Source organism: Pistacia vera, unplaced genomic scaffold (assembly GCF_008641045.1).
Source record: "Pistacia vera cultivar Batoury unplaced genomic scaffold, PisVer_v2 Contig42, whole genome shotgun sequence".
NCBI lineage: Eukaryota > Viridiplantae > Streptophyta > Magnoliopsida > Sapindales > Anacardiaceae > Pistacia > Pistacia vera.
The window spans coordinates 733,686-754,899 of record NW_022196246.1 but is presented as its reverse complement, the minus strand read 5'-3'; the positions used below and the strand labels follow the sequence as shown (position 1 = coordinate 754,899).

General features: G+C 31.6%; 1 protein-coding gene across 2 annotated transcripts; it reads left to right on the top strand.

Annotated features, from left to right (window-relative positions):
* Positions 1 to 484: 484 nt before the first annotated feature.
* LOC116142812 (transcription factor VOZ1) lies at positions 485 to 5,538 on the top strand. Of its 2 annotated transcripts, XM_031428219.1 has the most exons (5): positions 485 to 581; positions 1,133 to 1,405; positions 1,870 to 2,019; positions 4,085 to 4,610; positions 4,732 to 5,538. In XM_031428219.1, exons 2-5 carry the CDS (start codon positions 1,175 to 1,177, stop codon positions 5,286 to 5,288), a joined length of 1,464 nt encoding a protein of 487 aa, XP_031284079.1. In that variant the 5' UTR covers positions 485 to 581; positions 1,133 to 1,174; the 3' UTR covers positions 5,289 to 5,538. The 2 variants fall into 2 exon arrangements, with proteins under 2 accessions (XP_031284079.1, XP_031284080.1); XM_031428220.1 differs by lacking the exon at positions 485 to 581 and having other exon boundaries at positions 953 to 1,405.
* The last annotated feature ends 15,676 nt before the right edge of the window (positions 5,539 to 21,214 follow it).

Genomic DNA, 21,214 nt, shown 5'->3' with positions numbered 1-21,214 from the left:
TCGATCGCGTAAAAGCTCTAGTGGCTATCCCTCAATTAATCCTCTGAGACTTTGAAACTTCCGATCGAGTAAAAGCTATAGTGGCTATCCCTCAATTAATTCTCTGAAACCTTGAAACTTCCGATCGGATAAAAGTTTTATTGACCATCTATATTAAGAGTCGAAGTAAATGGATTTTAAGATCTCTTAAATAACGCATCCAATAGTCTTTCATGGACCAATCAGTCCGAGTTGGTCTCTCGTGAACTTTATTTCGGAAATTCTGCGATTAATTTAATAATACAACTATAACATATTATTAAAAAAGGATTAAAAATAAAATATATTCAAAGTATTTTGTAAATAAGCTTTACCGGGAGTATAATACAGCCCAATTACCTTTTGCCGCGTACACAAACAGTCTATTTACACGTTCACATACTGCTTCCTTAGTTTTCCCTTTCCACAGAGAGCCTGAGAAAAAAAAAGAGAAAAAAAGCAAACCCTCTCTCTCTCTCTCTGATTCTCTGTGTCGTGTCCACTCTTTATAGTCACCCTCGGTCCTTTAATCATCCACTCTTCCCAAAATTACAAAGAAAGTAGTATGTAACGAACATCTTTTCTCTTCTCTTCTCTCGAATATTTACTTTTTTTCTTGTTATCTATCTTCTTTCTCGCAATTTCATAATTATTTCCTTCTCATTTGTAAAAAATTATTGAAATAAGCGCTGTGAGTTGTGATCGCTGCTAAATCAGTCGCGTGATTTAGCTACGATTAGTTCATGATTCTATCATGTTTGTTTGATCTGATATTCTGATTGTTCTATTTCGTTTATTAAGATATTATTTTCTCAGTTTAAGCTAGATTTGATGTTGCTATGTGTTGATTTTGTTGGTTTGGATTCTAATATATGGGTTATTCTCTATGTTTTATTATCATGATTCAACTATTATTGTAGTATTTTTTTTTTTTTCTTTGTTCGGGTTATAATTTTGTTATTAGAATTTGGTGCGTTCTTACTATATATGTGTTAGTCTTAGTCTCAGTTGATATTTGTTTTTGCATGTCTTTAATTGCAATTGAGACTGAATTCATTGGAAAAGTTGGTATCTTTTAATGGGGTGATCTCAAATTGGCTTTTTTGGGTTTTAGTTGCAGGGAAATTGCTAGAGACTTGACAAAAGGGATTGTGCCATGATGGGGAAGGGCTCTAAGACTAACTGCAAGTCAGCTTCGCACAAGCTTTTTAAGGACAAAGCCAAAAACCGAGTTGATGATCTGCAAGGCATGTTCATGGATCTGCAATATGCGAGGAAGGAGAGTCGCAGCATTGATGTGGCTGTGCTTGAAGAACAAGTCCACCAGATGCTCCGTGAATGGAAAGCTGAGCTCAATGAGCCTTCACCTGCATCTTCTTTGCAACAGGTATAATTTATTTATCCCATTATCAGTACTGTATACATTGCCTATGTGTATATTGCAGTTAGAGCACATCAAATGTGATTCTGAATTTTATTAATCACATTTTGGTATTTGAATATAAATTTGTGTCTGCATATGAGTGTATGTAGTTATAGAGTGGAAGTCTTTGGTTTTTCTTGTTGGTGACTTGTGCTTATCCCATTATATGTTTTGTATGTGTCAGTTTGTGTATAATTGAAACAAGTGAATGCAATAGCAATAGGTGGTATTTTAGTTCAAAGATTTGACTGCAAGTGGTTTGTGGGAGATTATTGAGTTAGTGTTGGGCCTTTTTCATTTTCCCCATATGTCTATCACGTTCTGATGTCATGGATTTGAACTCTTTTGGAGCACAGTTGTGAATATGCGCATGTGTGGTTTAATTAAAACATGGATTCATGGATTGTGATCTTTATGGATGAATACAGGATGGTACTCTTGGGTCGTTTTCATCTGACATTTATCGGCTGTTGCAACTTTGTGATGAGGAAGATGATGCCACTAGCACATTAACTGCTCCGAAGCCGGAGCCCAATGATCAAATCCTGCAGGTTGGAGATGGTGCAGCCTTTCATGAGGTGGTATTTTATAACTGTTTGTGACTTTTGTGTGGGTTTTCTTTACAAAGTTTTGTTAAGAGCTTTATGCAGTAGTTGGACCGAATATAAATTATTCAAGATGTACTGCTCAACTTTTATGGAAAATTGAATATGGAATTTAGCATTTAGAACTGGAAAAAGATATATTAGCTTATTCTTTCATTTTCACATCATATAGCCAGAGTATTGAAGTTTTCAAATATGGTTATTGGAGATGATAGATAGATGACTAGGTAAGCTCAAACCCTCTTAACTGACGTACGTGAAGGGTTTGATTTAGTTTTAGAGAGTCCACAAGGTTACTTGGCTTGACACTTAATCATGGTTTAGGAGATTGAATATGGCATGCCAATGGGGACTTCTCAATACTTTTGGGGAGGCATAAAAGGCTGTTTCTAATTACCAAAAGTGTAACTCTATTGGAGTTGAAACCTTTTTTTTTTTTTTTTTCCTGTCTGTAATAGCATCACGTGGCAAAATTCGAGATGCCAATACATGTAAGATCCTCTTGGGACACCTCAGGTGTCAGATTGTAGAGGCATAGCATGCCAAATCTTTGAGGAACTCTCCAACAAGGGCAATTACATTGCAACCTTTGGAAATAGTCCTAATTAATGCCTTGATGATCAAATTTATGAGGGAAAGAATTAGGGATTCCTTCAATCACTTGATGTTGAAGGGTTGCGAGCTAGATAAACCTCCTCTAATGTTTTGATATGTTTGAGTTGGGAACATGACTGACCTATATCTAAGCTACCTTGGCAGGCATGGAATGGTTTGAGGGCCATGGCTTGGTGGCTTGAGGGTTACATCGAGTTGGGTATTTGTCGTGCTCATCTCATCCAAAGCCCCTGCCAACTGCCTTGATCTCTTGAGAGGATGTGGCTAAGTTTCTTCATGACATATGTATTGTTGGGTGTGGCTAGTGTCTTTTTAAACAAGTGACTGGATATACCCAGTCGCTGAGTGTGTATTCTATTGCTTAGGGCAGCACCAAGATCTTTGTAAATACAACACAAATTTTCCCCTGTGGAGGTAATCTATAGACTTGCATCGGCTCAGTACTATTTAGGATTTGCTCGCTGCCCTCTCGAATCATCAGTCTTTTTGTCTTAGGATTAATCTATGGTAGCTCTGTCCTCCCTAATTATGTAATGAAAGGAAACACGTGACAGATATTACTTGTATCCTTAGTATCCTGTATTATTGTGCATGATTGGTTTTCAGGTTTCAAACTGTGGTAAGTTAGTTTTCAGACATTTGAAGGTGCCTTTGGCCCTTTTTATATATGTGTCTATACTTAAAAGGAATGGAAGTTATTGTGAAGGTGTGGGGTAGATCATCTTTATCTAAGAAATGGAAGAATAATATCAAGACGACTCTGGACACAGTATGTGGCACTTGTTTGGTGCCTGAGTTTAACCGAGGACCAAGAAGTAAAAATTTTGATTACTTTTGAATATCTCATAATACCACTCTAAATATTGAATGGGCTTGCCATTGGTTGGTGGGTGAGGGTGAGGGTGAGGGTGTGGGTGTGGGTGCATGAGCAATTCTATTCCACCAGAGATTTGCTCAACATACAGATCTGTTGATGGAACACAACTTGAGCTATATCCTCCAAAATTACCAGATCAATAATATTAAATATGATGCTTGTTCATGCCATCTAGCTGGCTTCTGGTGATCATGGGGTGTGGTGAGGTGAACCTGAGCTGCAGAATTGAATTTTGATTAGTGTCACTTTCTTCTTGTGCTTGGATAGTCCATTGGAAGCGAACATTCTATACTGGTCATCAAATATTGCTTCTTCATATATTTAAATTTAGAGGGGAAGAGAGAAGAAATTACTTGTTTAATAATAGAATCTGTAGTCTTTTCTGCTCAAGCATTAGATCCACATGCCTCATTCTAGATTCTTTTTCTTCCCACAGAGTTGTACTTATATTTTTTATTTTTCTACATTTGCACTTGATTTCTCATTGACAAAACATTGGTTCTGAGAAGGGCACTCACTGGTGAATTTATGATTGATGTGTTTCAGGGATATGGTGTAAATCATGGGCAACAGCAGCAGCATCATTTCTTATTGGTTGATCAATGCAAAAACTCCCATTCAGGAGTTCGTAGTATGGGGATTAGCAACTTGGAAGGGGCTACACAGTCAGACTATCATCATTTTGATTTGCATCAAGATTTCGAACAAAACTTCTATACTGGTTTTAATGGTACAAATTTCTGTGGGGAGGATGCTATGCATCAGATTTCTGGCTATCTGCCAAGTCTGTGTCCTCCACCTTCTGCTTTCTTGGGCCCAAAATGTGCACTTTGGGATTGTCCAAGGCCTGCTCAGGGTGTAGACTGGTGTCAGGATTATTGCAGCAGTTTTCATGCTGCTTTAGCATTGAGTGAAGGCCCACCTGGGATGGGCCCAGTTCTACGACCTGGAGGCATTGGCCTGAAAGATGGTCTGCTTTTTTCTGCACTTGGTGCCAAGGTGCAAGGGAAAGATGTTGGTATCCCAGAATGTGAAGGAGCTGCAACTTCAAAGTCTCCATGGAACGCTCCTGGTAAGTATATTGTCATTGTTATGGTAGCAATTTCTGTTTTTGTTTGAAGACTATTACTCTAACAATGTATTATGTATTTTGTAGCTTTATTATGACCAATTTATTTCTTATGTGATTGCAGAGCTTTTTGATCTTTCAGTTCTTGATGGTGAAACAATTAGGGAGTGGCTCTTTTTTGATAAGCCTCGAAGAGCATTTGAGAGTGGAAACAGAAAGCAGAGGTCATTGCCAGATTACAGTGGACGTGGTTGGCATGAGTCAAGAAAGCAAGTGATGAATGAATATGGAGGCTTGAAGAGATCCTACTACATGGATCCACAACCACTGAACCATTTTGAGTGGCACCTTTATGAGTATGAGATCAATAAGTGTGATGCTTGTGCCTTGTATAGATTGGAATTGAAGCTTGTTGATGGAAAGAAGAATTCTAAGGGGAAAATATCAAATGATTCAGTCCTTGATCTACAGAAGCAGATGGGAAGGCTCACTGCTGAGTTTCCCACTGATAACAAGCGCTTAGTTAAAGGGCGGGCCAAAGTTAATGCAAAGGTTGGTGTTGGCGGAAATGTTTATCCTGCTCCAAACATTGCCCCACCAACTAATGAAAAGTTTGATTATGGAGGGAATGGACAGTATGATTATTTTGTTGATAATATAAGCGAATATTACCTGACGTGATTTAATAATCTTCAATGGAAGATGGGAGGAAGATGCAGGTATCTTATTAGTCATGTCAGCTGAAGTATATCATCATAGTAGTTGCGGGTTAAGTACTTTTGGTTCTGCAGGTTTTGGGTCATGAATAACACAAGGTCAAGCTCTCTTTTTGGCCGAATGGAGTTGTCTATAGTTCATTAGTACATGGAAGTGCTGCATTAGACTGTTCTGGATGCTGGAGCATATATTCTAACTTAATGGTTTACAGGCAAGGCAAGAAAAATGGCTGTTTTTTCTCAGTCCATTTTTTTATAACTGATCAAGAAAAATGGTGTACACTTAAAAACAAATCAGTGTCACCATAATAGGATATAGGGTTGGATGCACACTGTTGCTATAATATTTTACTGACAGTTTACTGGTTTAATAGTTTATGCTAATTCTATCACCAGTCTGCTGCAGCTGCTCATGGAAAATACTTATGAATATGTGTACCTTTTTGTTACTGGGGGTATACTATTATCTATTTAGGTGGTCGAGATCTATTGCATCAGAAATTTGTAAATGAATGTTAATGTTCAGATTAACATACCTTTTCTAGTCCCTCGCATTGTCGTAGACTCAATTACTCTTTTTTCATGTCAAGCTAGCAGGATCAGATTATGCTTGCACGTGATATAGAATTGAAGGTCAGATTTATATTTTTGGAAAAAGAAATGATAGTTTAGTTGAAATGATTTGATATATTTTTAAGGGGCAATGTTATAGTTACCGAAAAAGTATATGGAATTCATACATTGAATAAACGTGACACCATTTGTTTTTTTTAAAAACAAAATTCATAATTAAGCAACGGTTATGATGGTGTTATGTCTATCGGTGTATGAATTTGGTATCCCTTTTTTGGTGACTGTATCATTTTCTATTTTTAAAACCATCTTAAATTTTGTTGTATTATTGTATTTTGAGATGTTGTACACAATACAATAGCCTCTCTCACATCCCAATAATTTGTTCCTTTAATGAAAATGTTATATTCACAAATTTTTTATCACAACTTCGATATAATAGTTCATAATTGGTCATTCATAATGAAATTCACCTGATAAATTACGATTAACTAATTGTGAGTTGTCACGTTAGGATTATGAAAAAAAGTTTGTAAAAAGAAGTTGTGGATGTAATATTTTCCCTTTCTTAGTGAAATTTTTCCTCTCATTTTAGCTTTTGAGTTTTGAGCCTTCATGTAAGCTCTGTTTTAAAAACCGAACCGGACCGGCCGGTTGGACCGGGAACCGATAGCTTCTCCGGTCCGGTTTAGGTCTCAGGAGGGTTTTTGAAATATTTTAAAATTATAAGGGTTACTTTGTAATTTTATAGGGGTATTTTGAAGCTATATCAAAAGTTTAGGGATTAATTGGTAATTTTATTGGGGTATTTTTGGAATAAACAAAAAATTTAGGGACCAATTTGAACTTTTTAAGGGGAATTTTTGTAATATATTAAAATTTAAGGGGTTAATATGTAATTTTTAAAAATAAAATATTGCCGATGTCATCGGTTCAACCGGCCGGTCCAACCGGTTGGATCGATTGAACTGTGACCCAGATAATAAAACGGTTTTACCTCCGATCCGAGTTTTAAAACAATGCATGTAAGTAGTTTAAGATAATAAATTCTACCAGAATTTAAAGTCTTATATTTGATTTGATAGTTGCATATAGAGATGCATCACGACTACTCCACATTATTTAAATCTTTAATCCAAACAACTAACAAACATTTTAGAAGGCTAGATAAAAAAAAAATCTAACCTTGGTTTTCAAAATTTTTGCTCTAGTTTCTAAAATTAGTAAATCATGTTTATTCATTATTTTTTTTTATTGATTGAGGTAGTCAACGAATAGAATATTCTTGACTTTCAAACGAACCCGTTCGGGTTCAAATCATGTTATTAATGATATCCAGTTGAAACTGAATCGTATCTTAATTCTTTTGTAAAAGAGACTCCAACTAAGATTCACATGCACACAGAGAATCAGCAGCATAATTGTCTTAATTTATAATCCACTAGTGGGCTAACGTGTTATACGGGTATGTTTATTTAATATTTTTAAAATAAGTTGTAAATAAATTTATTTTAACATAATAAAGTAATTAGATTAAGAGATGATAATTGTTAAATTATACAAGATTTAGAGCAAATATAACTTTTATATATGTACAGAGTTGTGTTAAGATAAAATTAATAATTGTATCTTTATAATTATTAATATAAATTAATATTATCCAGATCAATTATTTAAACTTAAAATTTATATTGAGTTCATTTTCAGGTCTGATATTGATTGGTAATTTTTTTTCGCACAGTATATGATTCTCTCCAGCCAAGGTTTGAAGACAAACTAACTTCCATCTTTATACATTTTTATTTAAAATGGTTAGATTTTTGGAATGCCTATGTAATGCACTTATATAATTATTATTAATACTCATCCAATGTGTGAAGATTGAAGAATTAAATCAAAATTAACGTGTTATGATGGAGAATTTTTAGTAGATTCGTTAAACAGTAAATGCAATGTGTTAATTAAAGGAACAATTTTCAATCAATTAATGAGTAACATCAAAATCAAGATAAAGATGAATATAGAGAATAATACATCGGTTTTTCATACTGTGAAGTGGGTTTGGATGATGTAGACTTTATTTTCTATTTTTCTTATAGTTGCTCCTCTTTTGTTTATGTTATAAATAATATCCATGGCAGATTCTATGATTTCTAACATCTGGTCAATGACTTCTCTGAATTTGTCTCTAACAGTATATAGATCATCACAGATTGGTGTCAACTATTTTGAAAATCTCCCTCAACTCCGGTATTCCCTGAAAAGTGAAAAATGTCTAAACCAATTGCAGAAACAATATACAGTAAAATTTTATAAATATATAGAAACGGTAACATAAATGTGTAAATATAATTATGAGATGAACTCTTGACATGTCAATTTTTTTTTAATTGTTTTTATATTCTCGCAAATATGTATCATTGTTTTGTTTGACATTTTGTAATTTAGGATACAAAAATGTGGAACATTCATACCTTCTAGTTGCCTCAGTGGAGAATTATTGTTGTTGAGATCGTGTAGATTCTTTTGGTTGTGATGTTTTGTTAGCCATTTTCGAATTAAGTTGTGGAGAAGAAATGAACAATTAAAGTGTATATTATCTGAAGAAATTTAAATGAGTGATAGATGTCAGAGTAATATTTATAGGAAAATAGCATACAAAGAGGTGGAATATAAACATACAACTGGTAATAAATAAACGTGTCGATTGAAAAGTGTTAATAATTATTTGGATAAGGTAATACGAAACGTTAGTAGACTATCTATACAATATTAAAGAAAACCGTAATAAATATTTTGTTAAGTGTGCAACATATTAGTCAGGTAGTTAATGATGGTTCGGCAAGATGTTGAGATATTATAATAAATAAACACTATGATTTACTAATAATAAAATCTTATTGATACATTTTTAAAGGAAGGACAATAAATATTTTGTCAAGTATCATAGTCAGAGATGATATGATGATGTCATAATATATTTATTAATTTTTTAATTGTGGTTTGGCAATATGGTTATGAAACATGGATATAGTTCGGCTTCGATCTTGTTTTATCAATAATGCTACAAGAGTTTTTTTAAATCTATAATAGAAATGGTTATTTCTAGTTTTTTTAATTAAGATTATAATATATTTAGATTGATGTTTGTTGAATATGTTCAATTTTTTAACATTTTTATAAACAGTTTTGTCTAATATTGTTATTAAATATCTATTAAAATATTAAATATTGTTTATGTTTTATCCAGTATTTTAGTCTTGTAATTAAAATTTTATTACTTCACATTAGAATATATCTTAACTTGTTTTATGTAAATAGAAATAGGAAACAAACATACGGAATAAATTTGAACTCATCTTTTATGCGAGAATGTTTGAATAGACATTCAAAGTTTTTGGGATGCAGTTGAGAACATAACAACCCAATCAATTTTTGGAGTACTGTATCACACAATATAAAAGTTGCTTCGGGAAAATTAATAGACATTTAGTAACAAATAGACACGTTGATTGAAAAAGCGTTGACAACTTATTGGGAGATGAGATACGAAATGGTAGCAAAACTGTTTGCAGCACATTAAAGGAAAGCGTAATAAATAGTTAATAATGGTTCGACAGGCGGGTTTCCAAAATATGTTGTGGTTCAACGTAGAATTTAATCTAATGAATAATGGAATGGAAATTTATTTTTATATGTTATAGGAGCAGTATTTAGATTGCTATTTGTCGAACATGTTTAATTATTTGAAATTGTCATAATTATTGGTGTTTAATATTTTTATTAAATATTGTTTACGTTTTACTGATCATTGTAATTTTGTGATCAATTTTTCTTTATAAGTTATTAAATATTTGGATCAATCGTTGATAATTGAGTGAGTTTTAACTTCTATTTTTAGATTAAACTAGAAAACATTTAAATTTGTACGTGTGCAAGAAATTACACAACAAACTTACTAAAAATTAAATTTCATACAGACTATTTAGTAATCCAAGTTACATCTATGCATGTGATATTTTCTGGTGACGTTGATTTGTTATATGATTTTGATTCTCCTTGTTGCAAGTCCCAAATATTCGTCTTTTAATGAGAATTGTGGCAATTGGAGTCAGGGACTTGAATTCTTCCCTGCAATATTTTAGTTTGTAGAAATGATTAGATAGTTTTACTAATTTCATTATAGTTTGTATACCTTTGTTGTTATGTACAGTAAGCAGAGCAACGACAGTGTGATATATTGTTGCATGTTATATTTTTGGCAAACTGCAATCAGTAGTTTTAATCCCATATATGTATCATGTTCGATGAAGAACAAATGTGTTCCCAGCAGTAGCAAAGCTTGTTTATTTTCTGCTTCTGCAATTGTCTTCAGAATTAAAAGTCTCCTTGTTATTGTTAGCAGTTTGTGTCGTTACTTCGAAATGTCCATTCTTTGTAATATCTGTTTTATGTTTGCTTGTTTGTTCAGAGATTTGCATCTGTAAATTGTATGGTAAGTAATGGTTTTGAAGCACAAATTCGTAATAGTTAAAAAAAAAAAAATCCATAGTTGGGAATCACAATACCATTACCTTATGATTAAACAATTAAGAATAAATAAGTGTCAAATATGACTCAGTTAAATATGGATCCTAAAACACATTTTTTTTTTTTTTTTGTGTATTAGAAAACTATTAACAACTAAAGATGCACATGGTTTGGCAGAGTCATTTGTATGGTTAACCATTATTGTTATAAGACTATTGCGGAATAAACCACTATCTTATTGTTATTAGTTGTATGTTTAACCATTTTGCATAATATCATTTTTTGTCTGATTAAGAAAATAATGAAATCAATAGATTAATGAACTACCATGGTTTTAGTAAAACTTACGTTAACTGTATTGCTTGTAAAGCGGTGTCATCTTTGTCAATTGCTTTTACAATGATTTGTTGTAGAATTTCTGATGGTAATTGAAACAAACTTGTGGGTTTTTTTGGTTCTTTTGTAAGGAATCATGATGTCTTGGTGCTGTTTTTTGGGTGCAAGTATATAGAAATTATGTTGTCGATATGGTATCTAAGGTTTATATAGTTCGCGTGTGGGTAGCGAATAGTGTGTGTGTTTTTTTTTTGCCTAGATAATGTTATGTTTATTATTAATGAGAGTAGCATTGTTATCTAAATTTGGTTTTTAATAGTTTTGTAAATTAATGATGGTTGTATTAATCATTTAGTATTAAGTATTACTTATATTCAAATGTAAACGGTCTGCGTTCATATAAATTTCTATATAGGTATATTAAGCATTTAAGACATTTGATTAGTACGAATTTTTTTAAACCAGTGAGAAACAAATCGTGTTTCATCAAAATAAATGTCCTCTTTTATGAATTCCATTAATATTGTATAAATATCTACATAAACAATATCATTTATTTGATCAACATTTTAACAAAAGTTGTACATTAAGAACAATATTAAATATCATAATATGAGATGTCATCAAAATATTAATCACATCAATCAAAAAGTAAGTACACTAACCCATAATTAAAACCAAATTCTAATATCCTGATTTTTAATGGTAATGTCACATAAAAAATATCACATAATAGTACAATGCACCGATCAACAATAAATAAACATAGTGATCTAATAATAATGATATCTTATTGACACAGTTTTAAAGGAAACGGTAATAAATATTTTGTTACTTATTCAAGTCAGAGATGTGCTGATGTGATAATATATCAATTAATATAAAATATTTATACGGTTCGGCATTGGTCTTATTTAATTGTTTATATTTTATTGAGTATGTTAGTTTGTTATTTAAAATTTTGTTGATTCACATCAAAACATATTTTGATTTGTTTTGTTTAATTAGGAATACAAAAGAAGCAGATGGAATACGAATAAAGATGTTATAATAAATAAACATGGTTGTTTAAGAAGAATAAGATCTAATTGGTGCGAGTTTAATAGAAAGGATAAGAAGAATAAATTGCAAAAGGCGATAAAAATGTATATGCATGAAAATATGACATCGAATATCAAAGACATGTCTACAAAAATAATATCAATTGTACGATTAGACCATATAATATTTAGGTAGTCTTCTCAACTTGCATGAGTGATTTAATAACATTTGTGTACAATTGGTATTAATAATTGTAGATGTATAATTATTAATTTTATCTTAATATTTGGTTAATGACTTCTCTGAATTTGTGTTGGAATCACATTAATATTATGAAAATTATTTATTTAAAATTTAAAAGTATTTATTTGTTATACAAAAGGTGCTTTGGGAAATCGAATAAATGTCTAGTAATAAGTAAACATGTTGATTGAAAAAACGTTAATAACTTTTTGGATAAGAGGATACAAAACAGTAGCAAATGTAATAAATATTTTGTTAAGGATTCAAGTCAGAAACGTCATGATGATATTATAATATATTGGTTGGATCGTGAATAATGGTTCGGCAACCGTGATCCAAATGGATGTTGCCGTTCAATGTGAGATTTAATTTGGTTAACAAAGGAAATGATTTATCTTAACATCTGGTCATGACTTCTCTGAATTTATATGTTGGTATCACTTTAATATTATGTAAATTATTTATTTAAAATTTAAAATTATTTATTTGTTTTTTGAGAATACAAAAGGTGCTTTGAGAAAACGAATAAATGTCTAGTAATAAGTAAACACATTGCTCCAAAAAAAAAAGGTTAATAAGTTTTTAATTAAGAGGATATGAAACAGTAGCAAACGTAATAATTATTTTGTTAAGTATTCAAGTCAGAAACGTCATGATGATATTATAATATATTGGTTAGATAGTGAATTATGGTTCGGCAACTGTGCTCCAAATGGATGTTATCGTTCGACGTGGGATTTAATTTGGTTGGTAATAGAATGGAAGTTTTTTTCGATGTGCAATAGGAAAGTTTATTTATAGATTTTGTTAATTTACATTATAATATATTTAGATTGATGTTTGTCAAACATGTATAGACAATCCAATGAGTTTTAATTTCTATTTTTAGAATAAATTAAAAAGCATTTAAATTTTTACATGTGTAATAAATCGTATAAGGAACCCACTAAAAATTATATTTCATACATACTATTTGGTAATCTACGTTACATATTGGACATGTGATATTTTCTGGCGACGTTGATCTGTCCCAATGTATATGATTTTGATTCTCTTTGTCGCAAATCCGAAATATTCTCCTTTTAATGAGAATTGTCACAGTTGGAGTTATGGACTTGAACACTTCCCTGCAATTTTTCAGTTTGTGGAATTGATTAGTTAGTTTCACTAATTTCATTAGAATTTTCACACTTCTACTGTCGTGCATAGTGATCAGAGCAATCAATGGTTCGATACATTGCTTGCTGGTTATTTTGTTTGCAAGATGCAATAAGTAGTTGTAATCCTCTGTTTCCATCATGTTCCATGAAGAACAAATGTGTTCCAAGCAGTAGTGAAGCATGCTTATTTTCTACTTCTGCAAGGATCTTCATAATCGAAAGCCCTACTGTTGTTATTGCTGGTAGTTTGTGTCGTTGTTTGAAGATGTTTCTTCTATGTAAGACTTCCTTTACATTTGTCTGTTGGTTTAGAGATTTGCACCTATAAATTCTAAGGTAAATAATAGTTTTCAAACACAAGATCCACAATAATTTAAAAAAAAAAAAAAGTGTAAATAATAGTTTCAACAGTTGGTAATCATAATATCATTACTTGTATGATCAAGAAGTTAACAATAAAAAAGTGTGAAAAATATGGTTCAATTAAATATCGATTCTAACATGTATTTTGGTTTTTATGTATTAGAAAACTATTAAGAACTAAAAACACAACTGATTCAGCATAATCCGTTTCAATTATTGGGAGTTGAAATACGGTTTTTTGTATGACTAACAAAACAATGAAATCAACAGATTAACGAAACATGATGATATTAGTAAAACTTACGTCAACCATATTGCTTGAAGAGTGGTGTTGTTATTCTGAATTGCTTTTGCAATGATTTGCACAATTTGTGGGTTGTGTTTTCGTTATTTTGTAAGGAATCATGATGTTTTGGTGGTGTTTTTTTTGGTGTAAGTATATGGAAATTATAATGTTGTTACAGTCTTAGTGGTTTATATAATTTTTGTGTAGATATTGGACAACGAACATTTTTTGTGTGTTTGGATTTGGTAGATATTATCGTGTTAATTATTAATGAGAGTTAGCGTTGTTATTTGAATCTTGTTTTTAGTATTTTTGTAAATTAATGATGGTATTTTTATTTTGTTGAACATTAATTATTTGATTTTGTTATATATATATATCAGATATCGTTGCTTCATTGTTGATTGTATCGAGAAAATGATTATTCTATTCAACGAATATAAACTTTTTTGGTCATAATCATTTAATGTTAAGTATTAATTTATCTTAAGTGTAAACGGTTTGCATTCATCTGTATCTCTACGTAGGTATATTAAGTATTTCATACATTTGATTAGTACGAATCTTTTTAAATTCATATAAATTAATGTATTGAATGATATTTTGTGCATTGTACAAGGATTACATGCATATCTTATGCAGGTGTACTGATGCTCTGAAAGTTCTATGAGATAATTGGGCAACTGGTCAAATGAAAGAGGGTGCCTTTGCTGTAAAAAGATGGGAGGATTTGGACACTGACATATTGGTGAAAATCTTCCTGTCTTTTGATGTCTTCCAGTTGACTTTAGGGATTGCTCACGTTTGTAATTCATGGCGTTCAGCTTGCTGTGATCCTCTGCTTTGGAAAACTCTTGATTTGTCAATGTTGAGATCAAATTTCATCAAAATCCCATTATAGCCATATGTTTACGTGGATGAGTGTTCTGATAAGATATTGACTCATTTGTTGAAGATTTCGTTGAGTCTTAGCCGGGTATACATAAGAACCTTGATTTTTCACTTCAATTTGTATGTAGGGGACGAACAATTTACTTATATTGTTGAAAGGTAATTTTTTTATGTTTCTATTTAAAACCTTGCTAAAAGGTAATTTTTTTTATTCTCGCTGTTTATTGACTAAGTCTTTGGCATTGTCTTTGGTACCAGTGATCATCATCTTAAATTTTCTTTTTGGTATAGTGAATTGGGAAGTAACCCACCATATATTGTTGTCTACAGATGCCCCCAGCTGGGGCGTCTCGTTATGCCAGCTTGGAATAGAACAAAGAAGGATGTAATTTGCAAGGCCATTCGTACATGGAGATGTCTTGAATCCTTGACAATGCCTAGTATAGTAAATCCGCCTTATCTTATAGAGGAAATAGCCCTAAATTGCAAGAACTTTAGTGAACTCGAGGTCATGGGTCATTTTGACGTTCTCTTTGCTTCTATGATAGCCAAATTTCTTCCAATTCGAAGATTTTGAGGTTGAGATGCTCAATGATAGTCAAGGATGCCATAATGCTTATATTGGATGACTTACCAAACCTGGAAATCCTCAACATATCACATTGCCTTCTTATAGAAGGTCCACTGCTTCCTCCACTAATGCTCAAAAAAATTATTAAGAAGCTAGATAAAATTATCTTGCAGAAGGCTGCTTGATTTCCTGAGTTCTTAACATTTATCAAGCACTCGTGCATCATGTGCCAACGTACTTGAAGTGATGAAGGCTTTACGAGGTGGTACAAGTATGAGGAAGGCCTATGGAAAATGGATGAGGCTAGGTCTCTTGCTCTTTGATTAGAACACTGTAGAGGCTGTAATTTTAACATTTTGTTTTGCTTGTACGTAATATCTACATAATATGTTGTTGAATAAGCATATATAGAATCGGTCTATTGTGTTTTAGGTTGTCATCCTCCTAATGCTTTCGTTTTAGGTCGTCAACATTGTAATACTTGCACGATGATCATCTCCCATAGGAAAAGTATTATTTGTCTGCATAATTATGTACATATGGTAAAATTTAACTTTATGTTGCTTCAAGTTGATCTTTTGTTGTCCATTAATGTTATTTCAAAATGAAGTGGTTTCAAAGTACTATGCAATTGAGTATTTTATCTGTTTGCAATTCATGTTATTTTATATATCGAATCATTATTGCTTATATTATTGAATTTAAAATTCTATTGATTTTGTAATTGTTAGTGTCAAATTCATTTCTATTGTTAGGTTTAGTATTTGATAGTGAAATTTTGAAGGAGTCTTTGATTTTCCCTTCTTTTATACTTTTATGTTAAGTTATAGTGACATTGTTTGGCTAAAATGGTAATATTAAAGTTTTACAGTGCGTTGTTGTTTTGGCTTTGTAAAATTCATAAGTGATGAAAAATGTTGTCGTTTAAAATGCTGTTGATATTTAAAGTAAATATGCGGATTTAATGTTCAGTATTTTACTTGAAGCAAATTTGGGGATTTAGGGTTTTTTCTGCCAGTTTCAGCTTTAAAGGCATTTGTCCCAGTCTGTTTGTCACGTTTTCCACGTCCGTCTTTTCTCATTTCCTGAAGTTGAGATATGTAAAGTAAGTTTTCTTTAGTTACAGAGACAATGTCGTTTTTTATTTTACATTGGTCTAATTAATCTGTCATCGATTTTAACTTTGATTAAAGTGCATGTTATTCTTACGGAATTCTGAGATTTGTTATTATTGTTATAAGAAGTTGTTGTTAGATGATTGTGCTGATAATTTGTTATGCTCAGGTTGTTTATTGGTTTCTCTGGTAGTCGTGTTGCAGATTATTTTCTTGCTAAATTTACTCCTGAAATTGGTGTCTTTCTTATTACGATTTTGTTTGTTCAAGTTAGGTTGTTTATTTGTTGTTTTGGTAGTCGTGTTGCACACTATTTTCTTGGTAAATCTACTGCTAAAATTGGTGTTTTTCTCATTATGATTTTGTTTATTATCTTGTTGCATTTAGTGTATATTGTAATACTGTCATTGTTTTATGAATTGATGTTATGAAATGCCAGTGGTATAAATGCTTTAGAAGTTACCATCATTGTTATCATCTAATTATCTATTTATTTTTCGGAACACTTGCCAAGGTTTTGATGTTCTTTGTAGTATGTCTAAGATATTGTTGTTTTAATGAGAATTGTAGCAGTTGAAGTCATATATGATGAGTATATCAATAGCAGTTTGATATAGTGCTTGCATGTTATTCTATTTTTGAATTAGAATTGCTAATTGTAATATTGTGTCTTTATCACGTATCACGAAGAATAAATGTCTCCCAAGTAATAACAAAGTCTTATAATTTCTATTAAGTTGAATAATTGTCCGTTTTCCCTATTTTTATTTATTTGATGATATTTTTTTCATTGTAGTAATGGCTCCCAAAAACTTGATGAAATTTATTCGAAGACTTGATTCCGAAGTTCTGTATAAAGGAGGATCAAGCAATGATTCCAAGTTAGAATTGTTAACACCTTTATAGACTCCTGTTTTACCTGCTTCAGTCTCCAATTCTGTTAAACCAGATTCTGGTTCCTGCGCTGTTAAATTGATTGAAGAAGAAGATAATTAGCAGAAGAAATTCTGTTACGTAAATTGGTGAACGGTAGAAAACTTGTCAGAAAGAGGGTTCAAATACGAATTCTGAACGAAAATGGAAAAATCTTTTTAAAGAAGAGATAGATAGCAAAAACATTTGGCCTAGGGAAAGAGGTAATGTTTTTTCACTTTATCATGTGAATATATATTTTATTTGGCACGACGATGTTAACGTGGTTTCATTATTTTTGAAATAGGCTTATGAAGGTTTCTTAGAAATCAGAGAACGTTGGCTTGTTTCAAAAGATGTGATCTCATATTTGAAAAAACAAAATGAGGATGTGATTTCCGAGGTTCACAGATCAGAAGAACAGTTGAAAATATCAAAGGAGGTGTTTGAAAAGGTCAAAATCGAATTGAAAACATTGTCAAGAATCATTTAGAAATGTTGAACAATCTTTTGCAAATGAGCGGCAACAAAAAAAAGTCTTTAAAAAGAAAAGTAATGAATTGTTTGAAGAAAATGATAACATCAAATCTTTAATTGCACAAGCTGAGAAAGATAAAGAAGAGGCTTTTGATTCAGTGGCAGAAATGTTTTTGGCCACCAGAAAAGCTTGTGTAAAAGAATTTAAGCACAGATTCCCAAATGAAGATTCTAGCTTTTTAGAAACAATTGTGTTGAAAAATGAGAAGATGCTGCCTAATAGAGATTATATTGACTGCAATGTTGTTGTACCTTTCTCTAGTCCACTTAATGCTGCTTCTGTAAATTTTTAAACTGTTTGTTAAATATTTTGACAGTATTTGCCAATATTTGCCATGCAAGTGGTTTATAGTTGTGTTATTATTACGGGCGTGGATGTATTTAGTTGATGCTAATTTTTGTGTATATGAAAAAAAGTCTCCAGCTCATGTAATGTTACTTCTGTAAATATTTAAAGTGTTTAATTGTAATATTGATGTTAAATATCTTGACGATGTCTGTAGTGCAAGTGTTTGTGGTTGAGTTGCGTATGTAAAAAAATATGTATTTATAACTTATAATACATATAATGTAGCATTCATTGTATTTGACAATAATAATATAAAATGTATAAATATCTTTTTATCAAGGAATTTATGTTTCTGTATATATTTAAACATTTAATGTGACCTTTTCATATTCATATAAATATCTTTAATTTTTCACATTAATCTCTCATAAACGATGTCTTATATTATATACAATGTATCAATCCTTTCTGTTATAAACAATGCTTTATATTATATATAGCATATCAATCCCTTCAGTTAAACACTTCTTTGAAAACAATATTTGTCAATGTCTCTACCGATTCATTGTCATGTCTCACTAGGCAAGTATTCACTGAGTATCCTATAGAGAGAATCTAGAGAATTGCTAGCTTAAAAAAAAGTGTTCGTCTAAAATTTTCCCTTAATCTAGTTATAATATACTATTACACAATGACTATTTCTCACATATATAAATCCACATTAAATTCTTCAATGAGATAGTGTGTGCAATCCTCTCGCCAGCTTGACGTCTCCCGACCACTACAATCTAATACCTGCAAAAATAAAGAAGGCAATGGGGTGAGCTATAAATGCTCAGTAAGTAAACCAAATCTAACTATGCTCTTACTTCGCTGTCCCTGTTTTCGTTGTACTACTTCTAAATTTATGCTTGCTTTCTCTTTTTATTATCAGGTGAACTACTTAGTAGTCTTCCATTTTTCTCAAATCTTTCTAAATCCTTCTAGGGCTATGCTATTCTTTATCATTTTATTTCTCTTCTCTGCTAGATTATAACTTTATGTTTCTTTCTCTACTCAACAAATCGCTAAGTTTCCTTGCTATTTGTCATGTTTCTAATTTCTGTTCTTTTCTAGCATGTATCTAATTTATGTTCCTTTCTTGTATATCTCTAATTTCTTTTCTATTCTCGTAGGCTTCTATTTTCTTTTCTTCTTTGTTTTCATAGGCTTCTATTTTCTTTTCTTCTCTATTCTCATGGGTTTCTAATTTCTTTTCTTTTCCATTCTCATGGGCTTCTATTTTCTTATCTTGGCTAGTCAGACAGGCAATAATAAAATAAACTATCTAATCTATGCATAAATGCATGAAATGCAATGCACATAAAATGTCTGATGCATATGCAAATGATCATGTTTGTATTCTTTCTGAAAATTCTTTTCTAATTCTTTCTGTATTTTGTTCTGGTTTGCTGATCGGACTAGGTTGAGGCATGGATTTGGGAGCGTATTCTGAAATTCTTTTTGGGTACAGTCCTCATCCACATGCACTTCTAACGGACTGTACAAATTATGTTTTTTCTATTCCAAGACCGCTCACTAATGGCGGCGTGCATGTGGGAAAATTTTGCATCTCTGTCGCCTCTAACTAACGCAACAAATGCTCACAGGTTCCTTATCGCAGCAGCCCTCTGAAAACATGCTCTGTAAATCTGCAAAATAACTAGCTAGACATTTTCCAATACTTTTAAAATTTCTAAAATATATGCTATGTTATGTCATGCATTTATATGCTGTCTATGCATGATCCCAAAATACGTGTCTGAGTCTAGCATGTATTCTATTAATTCTAAGGCTTTTATTTCTATACTTTTCTAGAAAGCCCAAAGTTCTATTCTAGTAACACGCTTAACTTAAAAATTTTCTATTTTATTCTTTATTTCTGAATTCTATGCATCGTGTGTACGTACGCGATTCTATAATTTCTATATAATTCTGTAATTCTTTAATTCTATCGTGCTATGAAAAATGTACACGTACACACTTACATTACCCTTACAACTTCTACTCTTCTATAATTCTATTAGTGAGATACTAAAATGACACAATTCAACTAGGGAACGAATTCTACACTTTGGGCAATCTAGTTTCTTCTATAAAAATATATGCCACAACTTAGGTATTATGTCTACTAACTTGCCCAATTATGCTACTAGATTTTCTCAAACTTATATGTCACATAACCATGTCATTAAACAACTCTCTAATATTTTTCTAAGAGTAACACTAGCCTTACAAAGAGCCATACAAAGAGACAATCTCTGCCCTTAAAAGAAGGAAAAGAGAGAGAGAGAGAGAGAGGCAATCATGAATTTTAAGGGTAGGGATTGTCTCTTTGTATGACTCTTTGTATGCCTCTTTGTAAGGCTAGTGTTACTCTTTTTCTAATGTAACAAACATGTCTTGTACAACTTTCTAAATACAAATCTTAATGCCATAAATTTGCATTCTCTTACATGACCATCAACTTCAATTGATATACATGCCCTTCTTTCTTCTTCTTTTTTTGGCTACATTCTATACATTAGTCTATATTGTCATATTAATCATTGTAAATTCAATCTAACATATGGCACAACATATATACTTTGGCTAAATTCAAATTTTTTTTTCTAATATTCTTAACTAAACTTTTGGCCAATACAAAATATTCTCAAGATCTTCTAGCAAATTATATGGCTTGTAATATATAATAAGGCGTGAAAACTATACTCATACCAATCAATTGCTAAAATGGTCATGTATTTAATACATAAACTAAACTTCTATTTCTTTTATGTTTCTTTGATATTTATACTTGGGAAAGCTTTTCTATTCTTTATACAATAAAACCACTTATTACATATTGTTTATAACTAATCTCAAAACAAGAAATAACAATATTCTCATTTGGCCAAGCCATTCTTTGAATGATCTTTCTAATTTCAAGCATACAAGCTTGACAATTTATTGTGGCATGTTGTAATATTATAGTATAATCACCCATCTTTCACTATCATCAATAC

Excerpts from the sequence above, each read along its gene's own strand:
- LOC116142812 (XM_031428219.1), top strand. The coding sequence starts at position 1,175 with ATGATGGGGAAGGGCTCTAAGACTAACTGCAAGTCAGCTTCGCACAAG. Across the intron at positions 1,406-1,869 it reads CTGCATCTTCTTTGCAACAG|GATGGTACTCTTGGGTCGTT; the intron begins GTATAATTTATT and ends GGATGAATACAG. Across the intron at positions 4,611-4,731 it reads GTCTCCATGGAACGCTCCTG|AGCTTTTTGATCTTTCAGTT; the intron begins GTAAGTATATTG and ends ATGTGATTGCAG.